The sequence below is a fragment of the Triplophysa rosa genome, linkage group LG1, assembly GCF_024868665.1.
Source record: "Triplophysa rosa linkage group LG1, Trosa_1v2, whole genome shotgun sequence".
NCBI classification, from domain to species: Eukaryota; Metazoa; Chordata; class Actinopteri; order Cypriniformes; family Nemacheilidae; genus Triplophysa; species Triplophysa rosa.
Genome location: NC_079890.1, coordinates 29,258,741 through 29,283,603, shown reverse-complemented (window position 1 = coordinate 29,283,603; position 24,863 = coordinate 29,258,741). Strand labels below are relative to the sequence as shown.

Here is a 24,863-nt window from a genome sequence, read left to right as displayed (position 1 = left end):
GAATTCTACACTGTTTATTTTAACAAATGTAACATTTTAAATTGGATTTCCACTTAGTCCTACATTCTTATCCTGTCTATGTCTACTTACACACTTTTATTAACAACAGCAACCCATTAGAGCTGTTACCTGTTCTGAAATAACTACAAAGTACACAAATATTGGAAACTAAAATAGGTCTAGATTGATTATGATTGGTGCCATTAAGCAATGTAGGCCATTTCTTTTTTGCCTCGATTTCCCCCCTCTCAGAATAGTCACAAAGTCTTGAATATATACTGTACATTGAAGAATAAAACATTCATTCAGAAATTTATTTCACAAAATTTACAAATAGCATATCACAATAATCAAAAATCCTATAAAAGTAGACTGCGCAAGGAAGACGTTTTTACCTATGTGAAATCAATGCTGCTTTTAAAAGAACAAACGGTATGTACTAACTAAACTAAGATTGAAAAGTTTAAAAAGTGCTGTTGATGGGGACATTTCTGGAATAGAAAATTATGATCTGCATCACCATGGTATGGCATTGTAAGATGGTAAAACAATCAACAATATAAAGGCATTTAAACAAATTCCAATCATATTCAAAAACAGATATACCTACAGTCCCTGAGAAAATGAAGGCTCAACTTCATGTCCAATTAATTCATATTTTCACACAGTTAAGAACACATCCAGAACCACCTCTGAAAAACCGATGAGGTGCTTTGAGACAGAACGTGGTCTGGAGGAAAATCAGTAAGGCTTACTGGACAAGAAACGTTCAAGCATGTGGAGAGATGGACCAGGAGCCCACTGAGGAACCATGTGACCAGCACCCTGAAAAGAGAGTTGTATGTTATTCACCTACTTTCACTTTTTTGTTTCAGACACAGACATCCATTAGTCTCCTTTGACTAAAAATAAGCGGATAACGGTAACAAAATGTAAAATGGAAATGGGCTCCCTTGTCATTTATTTACTGTGACAGACCTCAAACAGAAAAAGCTGTATGGGGCTCCAACATTCCTGCCACGTACCTTGACCGTTAGGAAAGTGATGTTGCCAAATTGTTGGTAAAATCCTGCAATCTGGTTATCATACAACCAGCGCTGGTACTTTGTGGTTGCCTTGAGGAAAAACAACCAAACATTACACCCAGAAAAACTGAAGTTCAATAAATCCTAAACTCTCAAAATACAAAGGACTTACCTTCTGTCCAAGGTCTTCGACAAACCACTGGTCTCCAAGGAAGTTTCAAGCCATTTCAGTGTCTCCATTATAAACCAAAGCTCTTAGCTCTGAAGCCAGTAGCTTTTTATAGACATCCTTGACAGTTTCATAGATTGTACGATACTGGGCACCCACTTCATCACTGTATGAAAGAAAAAAACACATCACCTACATGCAGACAGAGTAAAACGGTAAACGTAGACTGGCATCAGTTTACAAAGTACCTGCAGATGTCCCATGGTGGTAGTACATCAGGGATGTGCAGCGCCTTTCTCACATCCCCTCGGTTAAGCCAGTTAATCTGTGCAGTACTATTTATACACGGAGGCACTCCCTTAATCATTGGAGAATTTTCCACTAACTGAACACAAAGAAGTAAAAGTTATATTTTAATTCTCACAATTCATTGTGTGGGTTTTACTGTTATGCTTAAATAAAAGGATCAGGCCTTACATAATTAGATTCCCAAAGCTTCCTGAAGTTTCTAAACAGATGGATCATGGTTCTCTGATAGCTCTTCTGAGATCCAACACCTCCAGCGCAATCAAGATACAGCGCATATTCATTCAACCCAGAATTATACACTATATTAAATGCATGTGATACCTCCAAAAAAAAAAAAACGAGTTACTTTAACTACCTGTAACAATTTGTCAACAGTAAACAGTAGTGTGCATGTATGTGAATGCATCCATGTTACCAGAACAGAGCAAGACTTTTTAGAATTGTTGTAGAAGTTACAGACTCCATTTTCACAACAATTGTAATTCAGGTCCTTCCACAACCTGTATGCAAAAGGTCCAAATATCCATCAATATATTGTTTTTTATGCGGTTTACAAAAATCACAAACTTAACAATTCACTTATAAATATAATAGATTTTGCATACTGTTCTCCAAATAGGCCATGATAGTAACCAAAGTAGATAAACGACTGGTCATTTAGTGCAAAACTACTAATGCCATTTCCCACAGCAAAACCCTGCAACAGAGACAAACATGCAAGGCTTTAAAAAAATAAATAAATAAATGTGATAAACAATTATGGTTAACTACATGTGAAAAACAATACGTCTCCATAAGCATTAAAACTGATAATCACCTTGAAGTTTACTTTAAGCTGACCACCAGTAGCAACTCTCAGACTGAGTGTGGGTGCATAGATGCCTCCGTAACTTTCGCCAAAAATGTAAAACTCATTCTGGGTGAAATTTGGAAACTTGGTGAAAAAGCTCTGCAAAGCCAGGTAGTTGTTATCTGCCACCTAAAGAAAAAGTACACATTAGATCTTTCAGGTGTTATTTTTGTATAGATGCATGCATATGAATGTGTATAATTTACCTCGTCATCATTGGTTGCGTATTTTTGGTCATCCGAGTAGGAATAACCTACTCCAACGGGTGACTCAAGATACAGAACATTGGCAATTTTATTCCAGCTGAATTCATTTTCATAAAGGGTAGCTCCATTATCGTTGACCTAGGACAAACAAATAAAATAGGACTTGCATGTCACATGCTTAAGATGGTTATTGCTTTGTGCTGTGTAGAATGGCAATTTAGTGATCAAATACTAAAAACACATTTTCCCTTTGTAAGATTTGCTTCTCTTAAGTTTTTAAATTAACAAATATATTCATCCATCATTTTATAAATAGCAAATACTATTTTCAGACAAACTTTAAGAAGACTTCAATATCTGATAAAACTTATATCAGGTCATCAACCTACATGAAATGGGCCATTTTCTGACAGAAACCCATCCAAAGAGCTGCAACCTGGCCCTCCATTTAGCCACAGCACGACTGGATCTTTAAGGGGTCCCTCTGAGAAGTCACAAACCTGTAACCAGGGTTTTTCCTGGCTCAAAATGAGGCGGAGGTGGTGCCATCCTGATCTTGTACACACACACACACACACACACACACACACACAGGCCTACCGTACCTTTAAGTGGCTTAACCAAAGTGACTCTGACATATTAAAAGTTCTAATAAAATTAGATGAAAAGGACAATTATTAAGTTATATAAAACATTACTTTTATTCAACCAAACAGACTTTTTTTTATCAAATAAAGCTTTTTTTATCATTTTCAATGAACTTTTTAGCCCACAATAGCCAACTGAATTAACCAGTATTACTAAATGAGCAAAGCTCATTCACATCTTGCACTCTCTGTGGTTCACTTTAAATGATTCTCTTATATTCATCCGAGCAGGAATAACCTACTCCAACGGGTGACTCGAGGTTCAGAACATTGGCAGTTTTTTTCCAGCTGAATTCATTTTCATAAAGGGTAGCTCCATTATCGTTGACCTAGTACACATTGACAAAGGAGATCTGAGTATGAGAAACTACTCTAAAAAGTTGGAAAACCGGTTTTCAGCCAACTTCATACTGGCGAACTCGTTGTACATTATACAATACCTGTCAACATTTGTGTACCAACATCCGGGAGACCCGCCGAAGGGGGGAGGTTGTGGGTGGTATTTGGAGTTGGGGGGCTGGTTGGTTATGAAGGGCAAATAAGGCACCCCTCTGTCTGTTATAAATCGTTTTAAATCTTTTAGTTACTTTATATCTAACATAACATAATTTTCATGTCAACTTCTTAAATGTAAATCTAAGAGACTGTTTAATACAGCTCACAGGGCCATGAATGGTATATCAGCAAGGTATCATCTTAATTTAACATTTAGATTTTGCCAGAGATCTCCACGTCAGACATGAAATAACTTGCATCTAAACGCGGTTTGAAAAAGCACGAACAGTTTGTCCCTTCACGCGTCCCGTAGTTCGGTTGTTTTAACTTTGTTCGAGTTAAGACATGTAACTCACCAATAATGCAAAACATTTTTTTTTTACCAGAACTGGCCCTCGGATATCCTGACCATTGGCGATGCTTGGGTTTAAAAGACATGCCAGATAACGTACAGCATCTCATCTGGATCGTAACGTTACATCCCGCACATCATACGCAAACACGGCAAGAAGACCAAATAACCCACGAAAAGAAAACATTTTATGCTTTAGGCTATTTGATAAATATGAACGACCGACTGCACCTGGACTCCTCCGTGACTCCTGAGGTGTGTTCGACACATTTGACACTACAGTCTGTACAAATAAAANATCTGAGTATGAGAAACTACTCTAAAAAGTTGGAAAACCGGTTTTCAGCCAACTTCATACTGGCGAACTCGTTGTACATTATACAATACCTGTCAACATTTGTGTACCAACATCCGGGAGACCCGCCGAAGGGGGGAGGTTGTGGGTGGTATTTGGAGTTGGGGGGCTGGTTGGTTATGAAGGGCAAATAAGGCACCCCTCTGTCTGTTATAAATCGTTTTAAATCTTTTAGTTACTTTATATCTAACATAACATAATTTTCATGTCAACTTCTTAAATGTAAATCTAAGAGACTGTTTAATACAGCTCACAGGGCCATGAATGGTATATCAGCAAGGTATCATCTTAATTTAACATTTAGATTTTGCCAGAGATCTCCACGTCAGACATGAAATAACTTGCATCTAAACGCGGTTTGAAAAAGCACGAACAGTTTGTCCCTTCACGCGTCCCGTAGTTCGGTTGTTTTAACTTTGTTAGACATGAAGACATGTACAGTTAGGGCCATAAATATTTGGACAGAGGCACATTTTTTGTTATTTTAGCTGTGTATCAATATGTTTTCGAGTTACAGTTTTATAATAGATATTGTCTTAAAGTGCACACTCTCAGCTTTATTTAGAGTGTATTCACATCCAGATTAGCTGAAGGATTTAGGAATTACAGCTCTTTAATATGACGCGCCCCCCTTTTTCAACGGACCAAAAGTAATTGGACTGTTGAATAAAAAGCTGTTTTATTCACATGTATGGGCTTTTCCTTAAATAATTTTGTCATAAATGAAGCATGTTAAAGGTCTGGAGTTGATTCTACATGTGGTGTTTGCATTTGGAAGCTGTTGCTGTGAACCCACATCATGGGGTTCAGGGAGATCTCCATGCAAGTGAAACAGACCATAGTTAGATTTTAAAAACACTACACATCCGTCAGAAAGATGCCAGGAACATTAAGAGCGGCCAAATCAACAATTTGGGACATTCTGGGTGAGAAAAAAACACACCGCTGAGCTCAGTAAGAAAACAATCCTGGGCGTCCATATGAGATCAAAGTGGTGGATGATGACATTATCCTCTCCATGATGAAGAAAAACATCTTCACAACTTCCAGACAAGTGAAGAATTAATCCGAATGCTTCTGTTTTCTGTTACATCACCAAAAAACACCAGTGACCCAGTGCCTGAGGACGTCATGCATGGAAATGGAATCACACTGCCTGAACACTATTTTACTGAAGATGTTGTATGCTCATATCATGAGATATTCCAAGCCTTCTCCATATCTTTTATTCTTTTTAGTCTTATGCAGGCTGAAATTAATTTGATCTCTCCAAAAAAATGCTTTCTAGAGCTTGTTCGGCTATTTCAGAAGTCTAATGAACCCATCCTATTCTTGAGGCTTTTGCACCTTGTTGTGAACCCTCTCTATTTTTTCCTTGTATTCTCTTTATTGTTTTGATTGACAAACATTGACATATTTACCTCTTGGAGAGTGTTCTTCACTTGTCCGGACGTTGTGAAGGTGTTTTTCTTCATCATGGAAAGGATAATGTCATCATCCACCACTTTTATCTCATATGGACGCCCAGGATTGTGTTGTTACTGAGCTCAGCGGTGTGTTGTTTTTTTCTTAGAATGTCCCAAATTGTTGATTTGGCCGCTCTTAATGTTCCTGGCATCTTTCTGACGGATGTGTAGTGTTTTTAAAATCTAACTATGGTCTGTTTCACTTGCATGGAGATCTCCCTGAACCCCATGATGTGGATTCACAGCAACAGCTTCCAAATGCAAACACCACATGTAGAATCAACTCCAGAACTTTAACATGCTTAATTTATGACAAAATTATTTAAGGAAAAGCCCATACATGTGAATAAAACAGCTTTTTATTCAACTGTCCAATTACTTTTGGTCCCTTGAAAGAGGGGGGCGCTTCATATTAAAGAGCTGTAATTCCTAAATCCTTCAGCTAATCTGGATGTGAATACACTCTAAATAAAGCTGAGAGTGTGCACTTTAAGACAATATCTATTATAAAACTGTAACTCGAAAACATATTGATACACAGCTAAAATAACAAAAAATGTGCCTCTGTCCAAATATTTATGGCCCTAACTGTAACTCACCAATAATGCAAAACATTTTTTTTTTACCAGAACTGGCCCTCGGATATCCTGACCATTGGCGATGCTTGGGTTTAAAAGACATGCCAGATAACGTACAGCATCTCATCTGGATCGTAACGTTACATCCCGCACATCATACGCAAACACGGCAAGAAGACCAAATAACCCACGAAAAGAAAACATTTTATGCTTTAGGCTATTTGATAAATATGAACGACCGACTGCACCTGGACTCCTCCGTGACTCCTGAGGTGTGTTCGACACATTTGACACTACAGTCTGTACAAATAAAAAAAAAGTTGTTTGAATGTTCTGTATTATTTTAGACAAACTGATGACATTGCATTTTTATGCACTTTGTACCATATCCCTGTTGAAAAAAACAGCATATGCTGGGTTAGGTATGACTCATCAGAAGACTACAGAGGACGGTTCGGACTGCTGAGAAGATCATTGGTGCTCCCCTGCCCACCCTCCAAGAACTGTATACATCCAGAGTGAGGAAAAGGGCTCAGAAAATCACCCTGGACCTCTCACATCCAAGCCATCATCTCTTCACAATGCTGCCGTCTGGTCGGCGCTACAGAGCACCAAAACAACCAGACACAGAAACAGTTTCTTCCCTCAGGCCATCTACCTCTTGAACAGTTAAATGTTTTTTTACCCACCGTGCAATTAATAACTGTGCAATAATATAATTAAGTGCAATATTAATTATATCCTCCAGATAATACACTATCTATTTTTATACAACTTTTTCTGTAAATTATATTTCATTCTGCTGTATATAGCACATACCTTGTAGATACAATAGTCTATTCTTATTTTTTACTTGTACATATTTACATACACACATAGCTTTACTATCTATATCTTTATCTTATGTTTATTGTATTGTATTTCTTAATTTTTTATACCCATAGGCCCTTATTTAAATCATCTGTGTACTGTATTCTATTGTATTATGGTCTCTGTGTACTGTTGTTGCTGTTTCTGTGTACTGGATGCTCCTGTCACCAAAACAAATTCCTTGTATGGCAATAAAGCTCTTTCTGATTCTGATTATTACTTATCTGTTTATTTTATGAAAATGAATGTTTTTTTTCAGTAGCCATAGTTTAACCATGCTATTGTAACTATTTTATTGGTCAAATATTATAAAGATAAAGTGTGAGCAGTAATTGGACATTTTCCATTGCAAGAATGCATGGTGTGCTGCATGTAAAGAACAGGGAGTGTGTTTATGGACCGCATGTAATGGAAACCCAAGGTGAAATGTTAGATTTGTTAAAGTGCGGAGTTCTGAAGATAAGTCTGCAATACACCCAAAGTAAATTATGTTAAAATTACCTTATAGTTTGGGCAGCAATTTATAAGTAAAACTAGGATGAGGATACTTACTGGGACCGCTGAGTTGAGTTGGTTGTCGAACCAATCAATAGGTGGCGGTAAATGCTTGGTTGCAAACCAAAGATGCAGACGAAGAAAACGGCATGATATATGAACGCGACACTTGCTGCTATGAGATTACGTAGCCTACATCGCTTCGGAGGTTCCTAGTACTCCTAGTAAGGTAAATTATTTGATATTGTTCATTTGGATTTAGTTTACAGCATATTTTATTTTATCCGGCACTCAAATAAGTGTTGTGTTGAGACACTGCTTTGTTACATTCATTAGTGATGGCGAGATGAAGCCTCATGAAGCATTGAAGCTTTTCAGCCAAGTGGTTCACAAAAGGGTTCATTTCTCGAGGCTTCATTTTCTCACAATACCATCTGGTGGCCAAAGAGTGTAAAACAGGCAGATACATTACAGATGTGCCTGATGTGGTCTGTGATACACTGCATTTTGCGCCAGTTAAGGCTTAGAAATAACGGTGAAGGAAAAAAAATTCCACATAGACTCATCTATATGAATATAATGTGTATTTTCTGGTGGTATATAATGTAATTCTTGTATTTACATTTATGCATTTGGCAGACGCTTTTATCCAAAGCGACTTGCATAGCATTATCCTATACATTTATACACAGGTATGTGCAATCCCCTGGGATCGAATGCACAACCTTGCGTTGTTAACGCAATGCTCTTACCACTGAGCTACAGGAAAGTTGTATAACGTAATTGTGTAATTATCTGGTAACTGGTCATAATAGGCAGAAGGGGCAATATTATTATTGTAAAACTGGAAAGTGTCTGGGTTTAACTGGGCAGAGGGCAGTGAATGTGCTGTGGTACTTGGTTTATATAGCTGTCAAAATGTCGCGGCAAGATTCGAACCGCTTACTGAACCACTCGGGCGGAAGCGAGGCTTCAGACGTCATCTATGACGTCATTGGTCTAAAGCGATACAAGCCTCGATACGCGCTTCACTGAAAGCTTCCAGGATTTCTCGACACACGCTCCGAACCCTCGGCTCAGAACGTAACATCACTAACATTCATGTTTTGTGGGCTCGTGTTCACCTGCATCGTGTTTAAGCTTTCGTTTCTCTGTGATTCTGGAAGCTACGCTACGGTGCGACAGTATTTCTCTCTTCAAACGTTTGGGCTTTACTATATGAACTGGTTCTGCTCTTTTGAATAGAGGAACAACGCTTACCTTGTTATTAGTGCAGTGAAGATAAAAGCTCGCTCCAATGGGAGTAAATAAGATGTACTTAATAAAACATTTGATAATGTAAAAATAGCATCGAAAGAGTGTTTAGCACGTGTCAACTCAAATTATTTTTTTTCTTTAACGTTACAGGAAGACTACGTTCATCTACAAGAGGAACAGTGTGAATGGTGCTTTTGCCCTAGTTTTATTTTTTATTTGTACAATTACTTATTGTTTCTATATAATAATGTAGTAGCTTTCTAGCATCATACAATGTACTCAATTTCAATGGATAATTAAACCGTAGTTCTGTTAAGAAGTTGTGTGCTGTTTGTGTAAAAGAAAAAAAGAGTAAAGCACAAAAGTGTATAAAGCTTATGCAAATCTTTTAATGTGACTTGTCCTATATGTATGATTAAAACCGACTGAACTGCATGCCATCATTAAGATTTGTTAGTCGTCTCTGGTGTACACACAGGCGGAAAGTTAAGGTTTTACTGACTGCGTTGCCCCACATATAAAACTGAAGTCTGGTATATAAAACTCCTGCATCCTCTGGCCAGATTAGACGGAATCGGCACAGTACTGTGACCAGGATGAGAAAAGGCTCCATGCGATCTAGACTCTTCCTAAACACACACGGGATCCTGGGAGATTGAGAACAACATTTACAACACCACGAGAAAGGTGTGCCATGTTGTGTGAAATGCATTATTGTTATGACTATCCATTTACTGTTTTGGTCATGCTGAGGAGCCTTCTGTTTACTGTACGAGTGATCGAACTGTTCCACTTTTGGATTGTGTGTAGTGTAATAAGCTAAATGAGTATATTTATACTGTCCATGGTTACAGTGTGAAGACCTCAAATACGAATTGTAGAACACACCTGTAGAAATAGGCATAAATGCATCAGGTTTCACAAATTCCCTCTTTTCATTAAATAAATTCTGAGGCTTGAACTCGTGGGGAAATTTCCACTGACTTTTCTCTCTGAGAGCAGATGACAGATAAGGTATGACTATTATAGTCCCCTAAAAGAGCAAAGGATAGTCAAGATGCTGTTGAGGGGTTTCAAAAATGATAGCAAATTTGATGATAAATTGAAAAGTCAATGGTAAGTTTTTTTTAGCCTTTAATGTCAGTTGTATGTTTAAGAGAAATCTGGTTAAAATCACAGCATATTCACATTTGGGATGCTGTAGCCCTCAAGTTGGGTGCTGGTTGTGGTACAGTGGTAGTGTGAAACAGACTGAGAGGAACCATGTCACCAACGCGTTGAGCTTCATGAATCACGGCCTGAACGTAAGGCATGGCACTTCTGTCCTCAAATGTGACATGTTCACGAGCCCCAAGGACTTCATCGATCTCTTGCTGACATCGCTCTTAAGATACATATATAGAGAAAAAATGTTTGCATACTGATCGCTCCTCTGTAGCAGAACTAATTTAATGCTTTACATTCATCTGCATATTATGAGCCATTTCCAAAAATTGTTTCCTAATAAATATTGACACAAATGGATAGACACATTTTACTTCACTCTTCATTCATCAGTCATGTCTTATAAGTGTGGGTCATCAAATAGAGGGTTAAGGTGCGGAGCGTGTTAGAGGTTGTGTCAGTACCGGCCATAAACTAGTCAAAAAGCATAGTGACCATCTGCCAATCTTCAAATGTTGTGCATTGATCTGCTCGTTGCAGATTACACAAAAAGTAAATCAAAGGATGTAAACCTAATATGCTGCTGGCAAATTAAACTAAAATGCATAATAAAACCCACAAACATCTCTGACCTTCTCCATCTCCTCCAGGTAACAGTCAATTAAGTCTCTGGTCTCCCCAGGTACGCTTGACATCTTGTGCTTACCAACAGCTTTGAGAATGTGTTCTTTGATTACCTCAAAATACTCAAAACATTTTCTGAATGGCAGCGGAAGAATCCTTACTGCTGGAGCTACTTCATAGAGCTGCAATACAAACATAAGAAGGCAAAGTTTGACTAGATTAGGTGTTAAGCTGTGCAAAATAGTTAAACTGGCCTTAGTAAACTTGATTTTTGTCTCTTTTTTATATTTCTGCAATTTTTAATAATGGAACTCTGCTGCTTTCACAGAGGAGGCTTTAAGGGAGGCAAAAATTAAATTTGATCATCATTTACTCCTCCTAAAGTTGTTTCAAATCTTTGTTTTGATTTCTTTGTTCTGTAAACCACAGAAGAAGATGTTTTGAAGAATGGGAGAAACCAAACATTTCTATGGCACGACAATGAGGACAGAATTTTAATTTTTGGGTAAACTATCTCTTTAAGCCTGTTCCCAGACTAAAATGCATGATTGAGGTGTGTTGCCTCAAGATGCACACCGGTATGATTTTAATGGTTTTTCCAAGGCACATTTATTTATAAAAGCTAAGATATCCTAATTTAATTAAGGCCTAAGCTCTTATCTGTGAAATCGGCCATAAAATCTGAGTATACCATCCACTCATATAATGGATGTCGTTTTTGTTATAGGCTATTTACCATGGCCCATGGTCCAAACGCAACCTTGGCTAATTGTTCCATCGTGCCAATGTTTGGAAATATTCATCCTGATAACTAAAACGTGATCCAAAAATGATAGAGGCAATTATGTTTGAAGCAGCTTGGTGAAAAAGATATTGAGGGTCAATTGCCTTTCCACCTACAGAGAAAGTAGAGGAAAGTTGTTTCTCATAGTGGACTATGAATTACTGCATAAATATGAACACATTAAATAAACATTGTTTTATCAGAGGGAATGTACCAACAGATTCCTCCAGACGTGAGCAGATATATTTGACTTCTTCCAGAATCCTCTGCTCCATGCTTCTCTTTCCAAGGCCAAAGTGCCGATGTTCCCGCCAACCAAAATGCTCCCGTCTCAAAATCCGCCATGATCAACCCCTAAGCAAACAAACCATTCTGGTAAGGAGGCCTTCTGAACCTAGCAAGGGGAGTTTGATGGGGTTTTTTTGTATGTTTCATTACCTTTGTTCTGTGTTAAATGACTGACTAAGATGGTGTGTGGTCTGCCAGCAAACTCCAACCCCTGTGCAACCAGTGCCTCCCTGATCGCTTTGTGACCTGTCAACACTACTGCTGGTTGACTACCAATATACAGACTGTAGACCGATCCATAACGCTGAGCAAACTACACAAAAAAGACATATTTATGTTAAGAGCAACCAGGGCGAGCTGCATAAACATAGCCAAGGTAATACTGTGCCTCAAAGTTAGGACTAATTAATTAGACCTTTTCATGTAACTGGCTTAAAGTTATGACAATTAGATTCGACTAACTTGTACTACTAGTCTAAGCATTTTATGCATAAAATTGATGAAAAAATGGATTCTTAAAGCAGTCTGTGTTGTCTGTTTGAGACAGACTAATGTGTGCTTACCTTGTCCAGGTCCTTTAATGGGTCTGTGCGGTCCAGTTGTAGCAAATTTCCAAATAATGGAACAGGAGTAGGTCCAGGGGGGAAGTCTTTGGGTCACCGACTTCTGAGCTGGAAGAACAGAAGAAAAGCTCTGAGCCACAAAAGAACCATTGCAGTCAACATGGTTTCTGTTCTACTGGACCATCCTTCGAAAACAACTGCTATCTAGTGCACACAAAAACAACTCTTTTAATCTCTGTTGAACTGGAGTCTGGAGAAAAAGTATTATTGGTTAAAAATTAACTAATCAATAATGATGAGGTATGCTATAGTGATACTTCTATCAAATGTGCAAGAGGGCATTGACAGTACTATTGATAAATGTCTTCCTTAAGGTCAATTATGCATTCATCGTTTTACCTAGTTTGATATTTTCCCACAGGACTGTCCTTTAAGATTCTCCTAATTTTTGAGTCTGACTAGAGCATTAACTTTTGCTCCAGATGGGCCATAGTTTAATTATGGTATTTGTAATAATATTTTATTGGTCAAACATTAGAAAGATAAAGTTTGAGCAGTAAGTGGAAATTTTCTATAGCAGCAATATTTATAGTACCATGGTATTTGTAGTAAAATAAAAATAGCCAAAAGCTCACGGTGAATGCATTTTTTACCATAAAACATTCTTTTTATTGTAGGGATTTTTATTGCTCACAGACATCTAAACGTTCAACACACGAAACACATTTGTTTTTGCAGTAGTCATTACATAAACACAGCACCAGGTGGCTGTCAGCGAACAGCCGTAGCTAGTATGCGTGACGTATTTTCCAAGCGCCGGAAGCCTTCTTTGGAATGCTGATGTGTTACTGTTATTTTGCTTTGGTAGATGTTTAGTTTTCAAGATAATTCTTAAAAAATAGGCACCATTAATATATTTAAATGCTTATAGGGAGAGGGGCTATCCGGTGAAAATAGACGCACGTGAAGGAGGATTCAGAGGAGATGGCGGTATGCGAGAATCTTGCTGACTAATTTAAATCTGTCAAAGGAAACCCTAATTAATTCACTTGTTCTTAAAGTTTATTTATGTAATAACTTAATATTTTGACTGGATAATTATTAAGAATTCCACATCTCTCTTTAGCCTAAAGGAAAAGTAGGAACCAAAGGCAAAAAACAAATCCATGACGAAAATCAGGATACTCTGAAATTTTACTCCAGAATCATCCTTGGTGCAAATGTAAGACAGTTTCTATTATGTGGTTTACATTTTATATGTTTATTTGAACGTTGTCTTATTTCACTATTTTATGTTTGTTGATCATCTTAAATGTCTGTTTTCCTCTTCCCTCAACCCAGGCTATTTATGTAGCCACAAATCTTTTACTCTTTTACAGCTCATCTACATTTTGGACATGGGTAAGTGACAGTAAAATATGAATAAAAGCACTACCATCTTGGCTTATATTTCAATCCAATTTTCCACATATAACAAAAAAGAACTATGTATTTTTGTTTTATTTTACATTTAATGATTCTATACAATTTAATCTATTTTGCCATGAGAATATTTAATAAGTTTCACAGCTCCCAGTTTTTTTAGGAATTTTCAGAGGTTTTATTTCACTGTCTGAGTTTGTAGTCATTTGTGTTATGGTGAACTGGTATTTTAGTGTGATTTCATACCTTTTGTTCAATATTATTCTCTCTTTCGCATTAGTTCTTGCTACTGTTTGCAGTGGCTATTTATATTGGCAGCTACAAATCTATGTCAGCAATGGCCAAACCTGCATTTGCTGATGATGGTAGCTTGCTGGATGGAGGAATAGACCTTAATATGGAACAGGGCATGGCAGAGTGAGTTGTGTTTATCGTAATATTCCTTTTTCTTTGTATATGTGTCTTTCCTGTTGGTAATAAATATTCCCTTATGCCATAAGTGACTTCACATTTGTATATGCAGACACCTTAAGGATGTGATTCTTCTAACTGCTATTGTTCAAGTCCTTAGCACACTGTCATCCTACTTCTGGTACTTCTGGCTCCTGGTGAGACTAATATATCACTCTGATTGTAACACCTTGGAACTTCCATTAATCCATGCTATTTGTCAACCATTATGTTTTCTATTCATCCAGGCACCTGCGAGAGCATTGCACTTGCTGTGGGTGACCTTCCTTGGCCCCTGGTTTTCTGCTGATTCACAGGCGGCCCCTGAAGAGAACGAAAAGAATGATAAGAAACAGAGGCGACAGGAGAGACGTCAAATGAAAAGATTCTAGATCTGTCCGCATTTTTTTTTACATTTTATTATTCAATAACAATCTAAGTTATTATGAAAGATTTGATATGACAGATTAGTTCAGAAAAATTATGGACACTGTAAAGAGTCTTTGCTTTTTATCTTTCACACGTGTCATCTACTGTTCCGTCCTTCTTGGTTCTCCGGCTTCCTTCTTATTTTTTTCAGCTCAGGGGTGCCATAGTCGTATCTGCCTGCTGACTGAGCTTACAACTGTTTTGTGTTTTATCATGATTACTACTTTCACGAGGTCCACTCATCAGTTGCAGGTATAGCTATTGCTTTAACAGACAACTGCTCTTTAGACTCGACGTTGCACAAGGAGTAAAGTTCAACAGCCACTTAAACTTACACATCACTTCATTGTGGCTTTTAGAATTCACTCTCAGCCCTTTAAAATTAGGCTTATTGTTTTGAATGTGCATGGTTATGTATCAAAAGTAATTTCGATTTTGATAATGAATGATTTCCCACGAGTTGTTCTGAAAAAGCTTAGTGTGGCCTGCTGCCTTGAGGGACGAATACAGAATGAAAGATTATGATTGACCTTCTGTGGAATTAAAGGACTTTATATAAATGACATCTATTTTTTTAATTTGGTTGCTAAAACTGTTCAGCTTTGTGATTTTGGTATAAAGAACAATTTGTAACACTCATGACCTCTCAGTATTGACTGGCCTTGATAAACTTGACACTTTATTGGACTCAAAAAGTGTCCGTTTTAGGACCAGAAATATTATTTTTTACATCTTACCTGCTGCACCATAACAAGCAGGTAAACTTTTTTTTTTCAGAGTAAATGTACGCATAGCGAATTATGTGATATAAATAAACTGTTACAAATTCATGCAACGGCGTGAATCCTTCAATTCCAAGCTTCTGTTAAGTGTTTATTAGCCAGTTAGTGCTAATACCGCCTAGACTTGCTATTTAACTGCGCATGCGCGCATACTGTAATAAAGAACGAGCGCATTTCTTCTGAGCTAATCGTTTGTGCTGTTGATCTGGTCTATGTAGCATCAGACTGCAGTCATGAGTCCCCATTTAACCCAGACCTATCGTCACCAACACGACGTAGGTAAGAGGAACTGTTGCTAAGTTACCGCTAGTTAGCAACCAATAAAAACAAGACTCCAGCGAATTTTAAGTGAGTAAAGCCGAACGGTGTTTGTCAGTATAGCTTATTTTGTATTGGTATTCAACTCAAACACACAATTTAAAAACTCGTGGACTTCAGGAACATCGCAGAGCAAGTCAGACAATGAGTTAAGTAAGTTAACAGTTACGGGTCATTTGTTTACAGTTCAGGTGAGCGTGTTAGCTACCTTGTGAAGCTAACGAAAAGTGACCCAGATACAACAAGTTTTTGAGAATAACTTCGTTTATTTCTGCTATAAACGGTAACAAACGTTTGTAACATGGCTTTTAACCGAGAAATTAGTAAAGAAGATAAATCGATCTTATGAAAATTTCACAGAACAAATGAAAGAGGTGACTGATATCTAACATCAAGTAACGTTAGCGTAGCAAAGTTGCTAGAACTGGAAATTTGTTTTTGGCTAAGTGGTCTTTTTGCATGTAAAGATATATGTCGCTTATGTTCGATTTAATGCACGTTCAGAGCACTGTGTGTTAAAACAATTTTTTTTTACATAATGCATTATTAACGAACTCGATGTGTTTTATATTAGTTAGCTCCGTTAAGTGATTCATATAACGTTACGTTGCTAAGTTAGTTGGATCAACTGCTCGTTCTTTTTATTTAACAGATGGAGAGAGAATATAAATTTACATCATTACATGCCTAACAATACTCATGTGTTGGTGAAGTGAGGTGACTCCAGGCACAGTCATCACAATGGCTCTTACCAACACCACTATAACATCCTGGAAATTGCGTGAGTATACGTGATTCCTTCAGAATTATTTCTAGTTTGGAATGTTTATTTTATTTAATATTGAACGGCGACCCACTTTTCAACTTTGTCCTCTGTTATTTAGAGGAGATTGTGGCTCACTCCAGCAATGTGTCCTCACTGGTGCTGGGGAAATCATCTGGTCGTCTGCTGGCCACAGGTGGCGAGGACTGCAGAGTCAATATCTGGGCAGTCAGCAAACCTAACTGCATCATGGTACTATTTTCTCATCTAGCAGTGTTTATCTGAGAGAAATAAGTGTTTAACAAACTTGATCTAGTTAGTCCATATCTGTACTATAGAGTTTGACGGGCCACACCAGTCCTGTGGAATGCATTCAGTTTAACAGTTCTGAAGAGCGTGTGGTGGCGGGCTCTCTGTCCGGTTCCCTGCGGCTCTGGGATTTGGAGGCTGCTAAAAGTGAGTTGCGAGATCACTGCTCCTGTTTGTGATTTGATGAATATGAAACGTTTATGCATGCCTGGTTGAGCAATTTCTCTTGCTGTCTGGAATGATTATATGAACCTGTTTGGTGGGAGAGATCCTGTAGTGATCACTCTCACTCTGATCTCTGAGGACATACACAGGGGCCATCTGACCAGAAACACTTTTGAACCAAAAAAGGATATTGTTCAAAGTCTCCTTGTTACCGACAGCTGAATTCATTTTTATTTATTTTCAGTTCTTCGCACTCTGATGGGCCACAAGGCCAATATAAGCAGTCTGGATTTCCACCCTATGGGAGAGTACTTGGCGTCTGGATCTGTGGATAGTAATATTAAGGTGAAGTTGTTCTTTAGATCTTGTGGCTTTACAACTCATCAAAGATTTGAGAATAACTGCATATTTTCTTTCTCTTGTTGTTTGTCTCACTTAGCTATGGGATGTAAGAAGGAAAGGATGTGTGTTTCGATATAAGGTGAGCACGGATGCTTTACTCTTATGATTTGTGTGTTTGTGCCATCAGAAGCCAGGCTAATCACACTTAACGCTCCGTTGTGTCTGAGTAGATGATTAAGTTGTGGATTACTGGGGAAGTGTCAGCCTCCATCTCTGTCTTTGCTGCTTTAGTATGGCAAGTGTTTATTTTGTGGGTGGATTTAAAAATCAAAATTTTCTAATCCATTGGAGTTTTGGGTTCCTCGCCACCGTTTGCATACTGTTTTGCCTGACCGGGGGGGCTGTTGACATCAACTTTAAAACGTAACATTCTGCTTAATTTATTTATTATTACATATAGGAATTTATAGTCTGCATAATATTTGACCTGTTTTTCTCTTTTATCTTAAAGAGTACATAACTAGGGATTTTTAAGGTCCTACTTTGGTTTATGGAGTGTCCAACAACAAGTTTTTGTACATGGGTGTAAAATACTATTATTTCGTAATAATAGGCAGTTATTCTTACCTTACTTCTTGACTGACTCTCAAATGATTCGTTCTGCGATTCATCTGTCTAATCCCCTCCTTTCCGCTAGCCTAGTCTGCTGTGATTGGTCTACCGTGAATGAGGCTCACGAGCTACAGTGTTTGGGGAAAAGAGTGAAGTTTTCGTGGGCAGTCCTAGCAAAACGTAGGCGGGGACTATATGTAGTGACGTAAATCCGCGGCGGTTCGTGAATGTGACGACTCGTTTGCGTGATTCAGAGTCGACTCCCTTTTTTCCAAGCCATTAACTTTATTCATTCACCTTTGGATTTACAATTTGGCAGACTGCTTACTTTCAAACACGCCAACATTACACACGGCATGAAATGTAATTTTCATGATCTCATGCTACTTACTCTTTAAGTGTGTGCATGCTTGCGTGTGTATTTTGTGCTCTGCGTGTGGAGTTGTTTTATGCATGTGGGTGTGTATGAACCTGTGTGCTCGTCTGTTTGTGTGTGTTCACTTTTTTTTTTTTGTATAACTTTAATGTTTTGCTTAGTCAATATATTTCATGTACAGCTGCTTTGTAACAATGAAAATGGTAAAAAGCGCTGTATAAATAAAGTTGACTTGACTTCGCTAATTCGTTCATATTGTTTGAATGTATACAAATGTTTTCTTGTTTGAAGGGTCATTCCCAGGCCGTGCGCTGTCTAGCCTTTAGTCCTGATGGGAAATGGCTTGCCTCGGCCAGTGATGACAGCACAGTAAAGGTAAGACTTCCACTCAATTTCTTGTTTCTTATATTATATTTTATATAACACAATTAGGCCTGTTAAACGATTAATTGCATCCAGATTAAAAGTTTGTGTTTACATAATATATGTTTGTGTACTGTGCATATTTATTTTGTGTTTGTAAACACATACTGTACGTACATGTACATATATGCATATATATATATATATATATATATATTACGTTTTGGAAATATTTACATGTATTTTTTCATATTTATATATAATTTAAATGATACATAAACATTTATTGATTTAATTTTTATATTCTTCTTAAATATGTACATGTCTGTGTGTCTATAAATACAAAATTAATGTGCACAGTACACAGACATATTATTGTGTAAACGCAACCTTTTATTCTGGATGCGATTAATCATGATTAATTGTTTAACAGCCCTAAACACAATGCAAATACTTTGCAGTGTAATTATATTTGTCGAATTATTATTATTTTTTTATAAAGTAAAGTTACATATTTTGCTTTCAATCTGTTTTCCTTCTAGCTGTGGGATCTTATAGCCGGCAAAATGATCACAGAATTCACATCACACACATCAGCAGTCAATGTTGTGCAGTTCCACCCGAATGAGTACCTGCTCGCATCTGGGAGTGCAGATCGGTACTGACGAATTCTCTCAGAATTGTTTTTCTGTGTATTAGGACTTTTGTCTAGCCAGTCGTTCATGTATAGAAAGTATATAATATTCATAGGGTCATAATATTTTTGAGGTGAGTTTTTTTTTTTTTTGTTTGAACCCCATGTGTTTTACATGTGTGGCATTCTGTGTGCATTTGCTTTAGGAGCGTAAAGCTGTGGGACCTGGAGAAGTTTAACATGATTGGTTCTTCAGAGGCCGAGACGGGAGCTGTGAGGTGGTTTTTCAATCTAAAAATGTTTGTTTTTCTTCTTTGGTGTTAAATGCATGAGCCCAGCTGAATTCTCTTTTCTCTTTGTTTGCAGAAGTATATTGTTTAATCCTGACGGCAGCTGCTTGTACAGCGGCTCTGAGAACACGCTACGAGTGTACGGTTGGGAGCCGGACCGCTGCTTTGATGTCGTTCATGTAGGCTGGGGCAAAGTGGCTGATCTGGCCATCAGCAATAACCAAATGGTTTGTGATGCTTTCACTAAATCTTACATGAACTATACATTCTCACATTTTCTGGGATGATTAAATGAACCTGTTTGGTGGGAGAGGCTCCGTTGTGACCATTTCCACTCTGATCTCTGAAGACATGTACAGGGGCCATCTGACCAAAAACACTTCCAGAGAAAATGAACAAATGAAAGAAGACTGATCAAAGCTATTAAACTGTTTCGCTCGGTCTTCTGTTTTCTAAATAGATTGCAGTGTCGAACAGTCAAACTAATGTGAGCTGGTATGTTGTGGATCTCAACCGAGTTAAGAAGTCAGGATCTGTGATTCAAGGGCTGATTCAGGACAAGCCGATTCCAGTGCCCACATCTGCACTGGGAACTACGCTTCGCAGAAATTATGAGCGACCAACTACATCCTGCTCTGGACAAGAGTTAGTTTTTCTCGCTCACAATTTTTAGTAATGTTTTGAAATGACCTCCTTATAATTTAAGGGAGAAATGTTATTATATTAATAATTCTATTATAATTTTGAAGTTGCAATCTGTTTGGAGTGGTGGAGAAGGTTAATTTGGTTGAAACATTGGTGGCACGTCAGTTTTAATGACCTCTTGTGTTTGTGTAGGATGAAGCAGAGTTCAGAGGCCGATCGCCGCAGTCCAGAAGGTGAGCGGAGAAGTCCCAGTAGTGAGGATGAGAAAGACGATAAAGAGAGCAGTGCAGAAATCACAAACCATGAAGATTTCAAAGAAATTTTTCAGCCTAGGAGTGTCATCTGTAAGAAACATTTTCTATCTCTTTCCGTCTCTTAGTCATACAAATTGTTAAATCTTGACAATTTTGTTCAAGCCTTCTTTATTGTGCTATGGTGTATGTTCTTTTATTTATTTATCTCTCTTTGGGGCTTTTTATTATGTTCGTGTAGCACGGACGCCTCCAAAAAAGACGGAACCTTTCCCAGCACCCCTAGAGCATTCTTTCTCTGAGAGTGTACTAGAGAAGCCCGGACCTACAGTCAAGATCGTAACTCCAGTTATAGACAGAGTAAATCTTCTGAATATTTATGTTGTTTTAACTTGGCTCCATCAAGAATAAAGAACATTTTAGGATGTGACTGTTATGTGTTTTATTTTTGTAGGCAGGACAGTTAAAAGCTCCCATCATCTCCTCTACTCCAGTTCAAAGAGTGGAACCTACTGTAATCACTGCTGCACGTCCCGTGGTTACCACATCTGTGCCCTCTCCATCTCGTCCTGTGGTTACCATCACCAAACCTAAACCCGGACCAGGAATCATCCTGTCAACACGCAATGAGCCCATTGGCCTTAATGCCGGGGACTTCCTTTCTGTGAGTTAAATGGCTGTTTAACTCCGAGGAGCGTTATTGTTTTCTTATGAAGGTTTGATGAACATTTACTTATGTCAGAATAACTTGAATTATGAGATGCCAACTCCTGAGATTTTAATGTTTTTTTTCATTCCCACTTAAAATGAACAAAGCATTATTCTTGCTGCCAAATGCATTTAAATGTTTATTTGTTTTTGTTCTATGCAATGAATAGCACGCCAGAAAAATTACATTATAGATTAGCATTATACAGCTACATTGGCTAGGCTGATATCTTGGAAAATCTTTATAAATATGTTTGGCCATTTTTATAATTGTAATCTTGTGTTTCTCTCAGTTGTGTAACAGAAGCATGCCTGTAAAAAAAAAATAGGGGGTGCACAGTCTGTACACACATTCAGCTCATTCTTGTTCTTTTTCTGTTTAATAGCATGCACGAAACAGTAAAGCCAGTGTGATGGGAGATGAAGAGGCATTAGCACAGATCAGGAAGGGGCATGACACCATGTGCGTAATGCTGACCAGTCGATACAAAAACCTGGACACAGTACGCTCAGTCTGGGCCAGTGGCGATGTTAAGGTAACTGCAACAGCACTCAAGCTGATGAGCTTTGATAAACAGCAGAACAGATGGAACTATAGGAGAGATCTGTTACCGGTGGAAAGATACGTTAATGCTGATGATCTAAAATGTAGTTCTATAATAGGTTATTATTAAAGGCTGTTGTATTAACTTATATGCTATTGGAAACTAAAAACTCCCTTTAATGTTGCACAGATTTCCCTGGATTCTGCTGTTTCTATGAATGACCTCTCTATTGTGGTGGACATCCTTAACATAATTAATCTTAAACCGTAAGTATGACGTGATGCATTATTTAATCTAATTGAATGTCTCTGTGCCAGTTGGTGTTATTTTTCATTTTATTGGAAATAAACTTTCCTGTTTAGATCTCTGTGGAAGTTGGACCTGTGCACTTCTATACTACCACAGATTGAGGAATTGCTGCAGAGCAAGTATGAAAGGTAAACCGTAAACATGCCTTAGGCCAGTGGTCTCTAACGTGGTAGCCCATGTGAACTTTGTGAGGTGCCCGCCAAGCACAGGGCTCAACAAATAAAAGCTGCACATGAATGACGTTTGGGCTATACCGATGAATTGAGTGGTTAATTTTAATCCGACAAGAAGATATGCGCAATTAAATATGATAGAAACACATTTACTGAAAAAAATTCTCGATGCGCATCCAAAAATGAATCTGCCTTTCCTCAATTGATGGCATAACTGGACTAACCATCGGCCCGGTCTCCTTGTACACCATCTGGAATGCTGTTCTAAAATGCTTTAGCCAAAGTCTGACACGAAAGTGGTTTGGTATTATTATATTAACCAGTTCTGTATATTCTTGTGTGTGATTATGTATTTATTGACATGTAGAGAGCGAGTTGGTTCACTCGGTTTTCAGAAACTGCTTTGTCTAGCTACATACGGAAGGATCAAATATCACATGCTCCTTGTCTTCTGTAGTTACGTGCAGACTGGTTGTACCTCTTTGAAGTTGATTCTTAAGCGTTTTTGGCCGTTGATCTCGGACACACTGACTGCCCCTCCTTCTGTAGGTGTGGACATTACACGAGAGGAGAGGTTAGTGCCTGAAATTCTTGAATCCCTCCCTTAAATGCTTCTTTTTTTTTATTAGGCAGATATTGGTTGAGGTATAACTAACCAATATATTTGAGAATAACAATGTTTACATTGTTCTTTCAGGCATCAGAAATGTAAAGCGTGCTATAAGCAGCTAAAGAACCTTAGTAATGTGGTGAAGAACCGGGCGGAGCAAGTCGGTCGTCATGGCAGCACTTTTAAAGAGCTACAACTACTTATGGCCCCACTGGACTACTGACAAACACAGATGCATTTCTGTTTCAACACAAAGCTCAGAATGTGTCCATAATGAGTAAAATACTGACTGCACTTGACTGATCGGACAATTCACTTGGCACTTGTATGTGTGTTCTCATGGACAAACACACTTTGAAGTATTTGTGTAGGTTTTTCACACTTGTTTCTTAGTGGCTGTAATTTCATTTCTTTCTCAACAGTTCCACTTTTGGAATGTTTTCCTAAACACTGTCAACAATAAATTTAGTCTTTTCATATAAAAATAGTTAAATTCAAATTGTATGTCGGTTAATTTACTTATTTGAACTTGACCAGAAGTTAGTAGATAATCATATACTGTATACACTGCTCAAAAAATTAAGGGAATACTTAAATCACACTGTATTAGATCTCAATGCACGAAATATTCAAGCTAAAACTCTTCAATTATATACTTTGCATAATGTTGTGAGAACAAATGGTCAATGAAAGCCAAAATCATAAACGCATTCAGGGCAGGAATTACAGTAAAAAAAAGAAAATACTGGCAGATTCCACTTGTTTGAATTTCATTACAGTAACGCAATGTTAGTCAGTAATGTGAATAGCCCCACGTGCCGATATGAACTCCCAACAATGTCTGGGCATACTCCTGATGAGATGGCACATGGTGTTCTGTGGGATCTCCTCCCAGACCTGGATCAGAGCATAAGTGAGCTTCTGGACAGACTATGGTGCTACTTGACGGCTTCAAATGCATGAGATCCTAGAGATTCTCAACTGGATTAAGGTCTGGGTGACGTGAGGGCCAGTTAATGGCATCAATGCCTTCATCATCCAGAAACTGCCTACAGACTCTGGTTACATGAGGCCAGGCATTATCATGCACCAGGAGGGGTCTGCACTGAACCAGCATAAGATCAGACAATAGATCTGAGGATTTCATCCCGATACTTCATGGCACGTGGAGGTCTGCAAGACCTCCCCAGACCACTCTTGCTGTTGCCTCTCCAGTGTACCTGTTGTCACTTTCATTTGAACCAAAACAAGTAAAAATGTTTCACAATCACTTATGCTTCCTTACCGGGTTGATAGATATTCCTTACGGTTAACTGACTTTGTGTTATGCTGTGATGATCAAGTGTTCCCTTGATTTTTTTTAACAGTGTATATAGATATAAATACAATGTGATTAAGATCCAAGATGATAAATCCAGTCATTTAAAACAAAAATACTATTTTATGTAGTTAAACAATAAGCATGTACCATTTGTATAATTAAATACGTATTAGTTAGAATGCACAATGAAAAAAATCTAACTCCAGAAAATGGCTGATCTATTTAGATCCAAACTTTCCTGCATGTTAATGTGAACATGAGTAGAAAAGTCTTACCTTAAGGCTTTCAGACAGTTGGGATCATATGTTATTTTGAACCTGAATACTGCAGACACAAATCAGTGCGATGTGTAATATGTATGTGATGGTTAGAGATCAACACCTTCAGTGTGAACTGCATAAGTCTGCATTTTTGCAACACATGCATGGTGTGATACAAGTTTAAGATATAATGCTAAATGTGTTGCTTGTAAATGGCAGTGACATAACACTGCTCTTCAAAAGGTACATGATTATGCATCATAATTCTCTCATAATGCTCTTTAAAAAT

The 24,863-nt window shown here is 37.9% G+C and overlaps 2 protein-coding genes and 2 pseudogenes across 3 annotated transcripts; 2 read left to right on the top strand and 2 right to left on the bottom strand.

Moving 5' to 3' along the window:
* Positions 1 to 300: 300 nt before the first annotated feature.
* Positions 301 to 6,821, bottom strand: LOC130549076 (lysosomal protective protein-like; annotated as a pseudogene).
* A 2,739-nt stretch (positions 6,822 to 9,560) lies between these two features.
* Positions 9,561 to 12,659, bottom strand: LOC130556781 (cytochrome P450 2F2-like; annotated as a pseudogene).
* A 643-nt stretch (positions 12,660 to 13,302) lies between these two features.
* tmem208 (transmembrane protein 208) lies at positions 13,303 to 15,605 on the top strand. The gene is made up of 6 exons (XM_057338101.1): positions 13,303 to 13,487; positions 13,624 to 13,719; positions 13,839 to 13,898; positions 14,200 to 14,336; positions 14,443 to 14,527; positions 14,618 to 15,605. Exons 1-6 carry the CDS (start codon positions 13,482 to 13,484, stop codon positions 14,759 to 14,761), a joined length of 528 nt encoding a protein of 175 aa, XP_057194084.1. The 5' UTR covers positions 13,303 to 13,481; the 3' UTR covers positions 14,762 to 15,605.
* A 132-nt stretch (positions 15,606 to 15,737) lies between these two features.
* katnb1 (katanin p80 (WD repeat containing) subunit B 1) lies at positions 15,738 to 23,457 on the top strand. Of its 2 annotated transcripts, none has more exons than XM_057338013.1 (19): positions 15,738 to 15,859; positions 16,551 to 16,679; positions 16,783 to 16,913; positions 17,000 to 17,117; positions 17,380 to 17,480; positions 17,575 to 17,616; positions 18,757 to 18,840; positions 19,371 to 19,486; positions 19,669 to 19,740; positions 19,829 to 19,979; positions 20,213 to 20,397; positions 20,590 to 20,741; positions 20,890 to 21,008; positions 21,103 to 21,312; positions 21,743 to 21,892; positions 22,091 to 22,167; positions 22,264 to 22,338; positions 22,841 to 22,957; positions 23,081 to 23,457. In XM_057338013.1, the coding sequence occupies exons 2-19, from the start codon at positions 16,640 to 16,642 to the stop codon at positions 23,214 to 23,216; spliced, it is 2,076 nt and encodes a 691-aa protein (XP_057193996.1). In that variant the 5' UTR covers positions 15,738 to 15,859; positions 16,551 to 16,639; the 3' UTR covers positions 23,217 to 23,457. The 2 variants fall into 2 exon arrangements, with proteins under 2 accessions (XP_057193996.1, XP_057194006.1); XM_057338023.1 differs by lacking the exon at positions 15,738 to 15,859 and adding an exon at positions 15,903 to 16,051.
* The last annotated feature ends 1,406 nt before the right edge of the window (positions 23,458 to 24,863 follow it).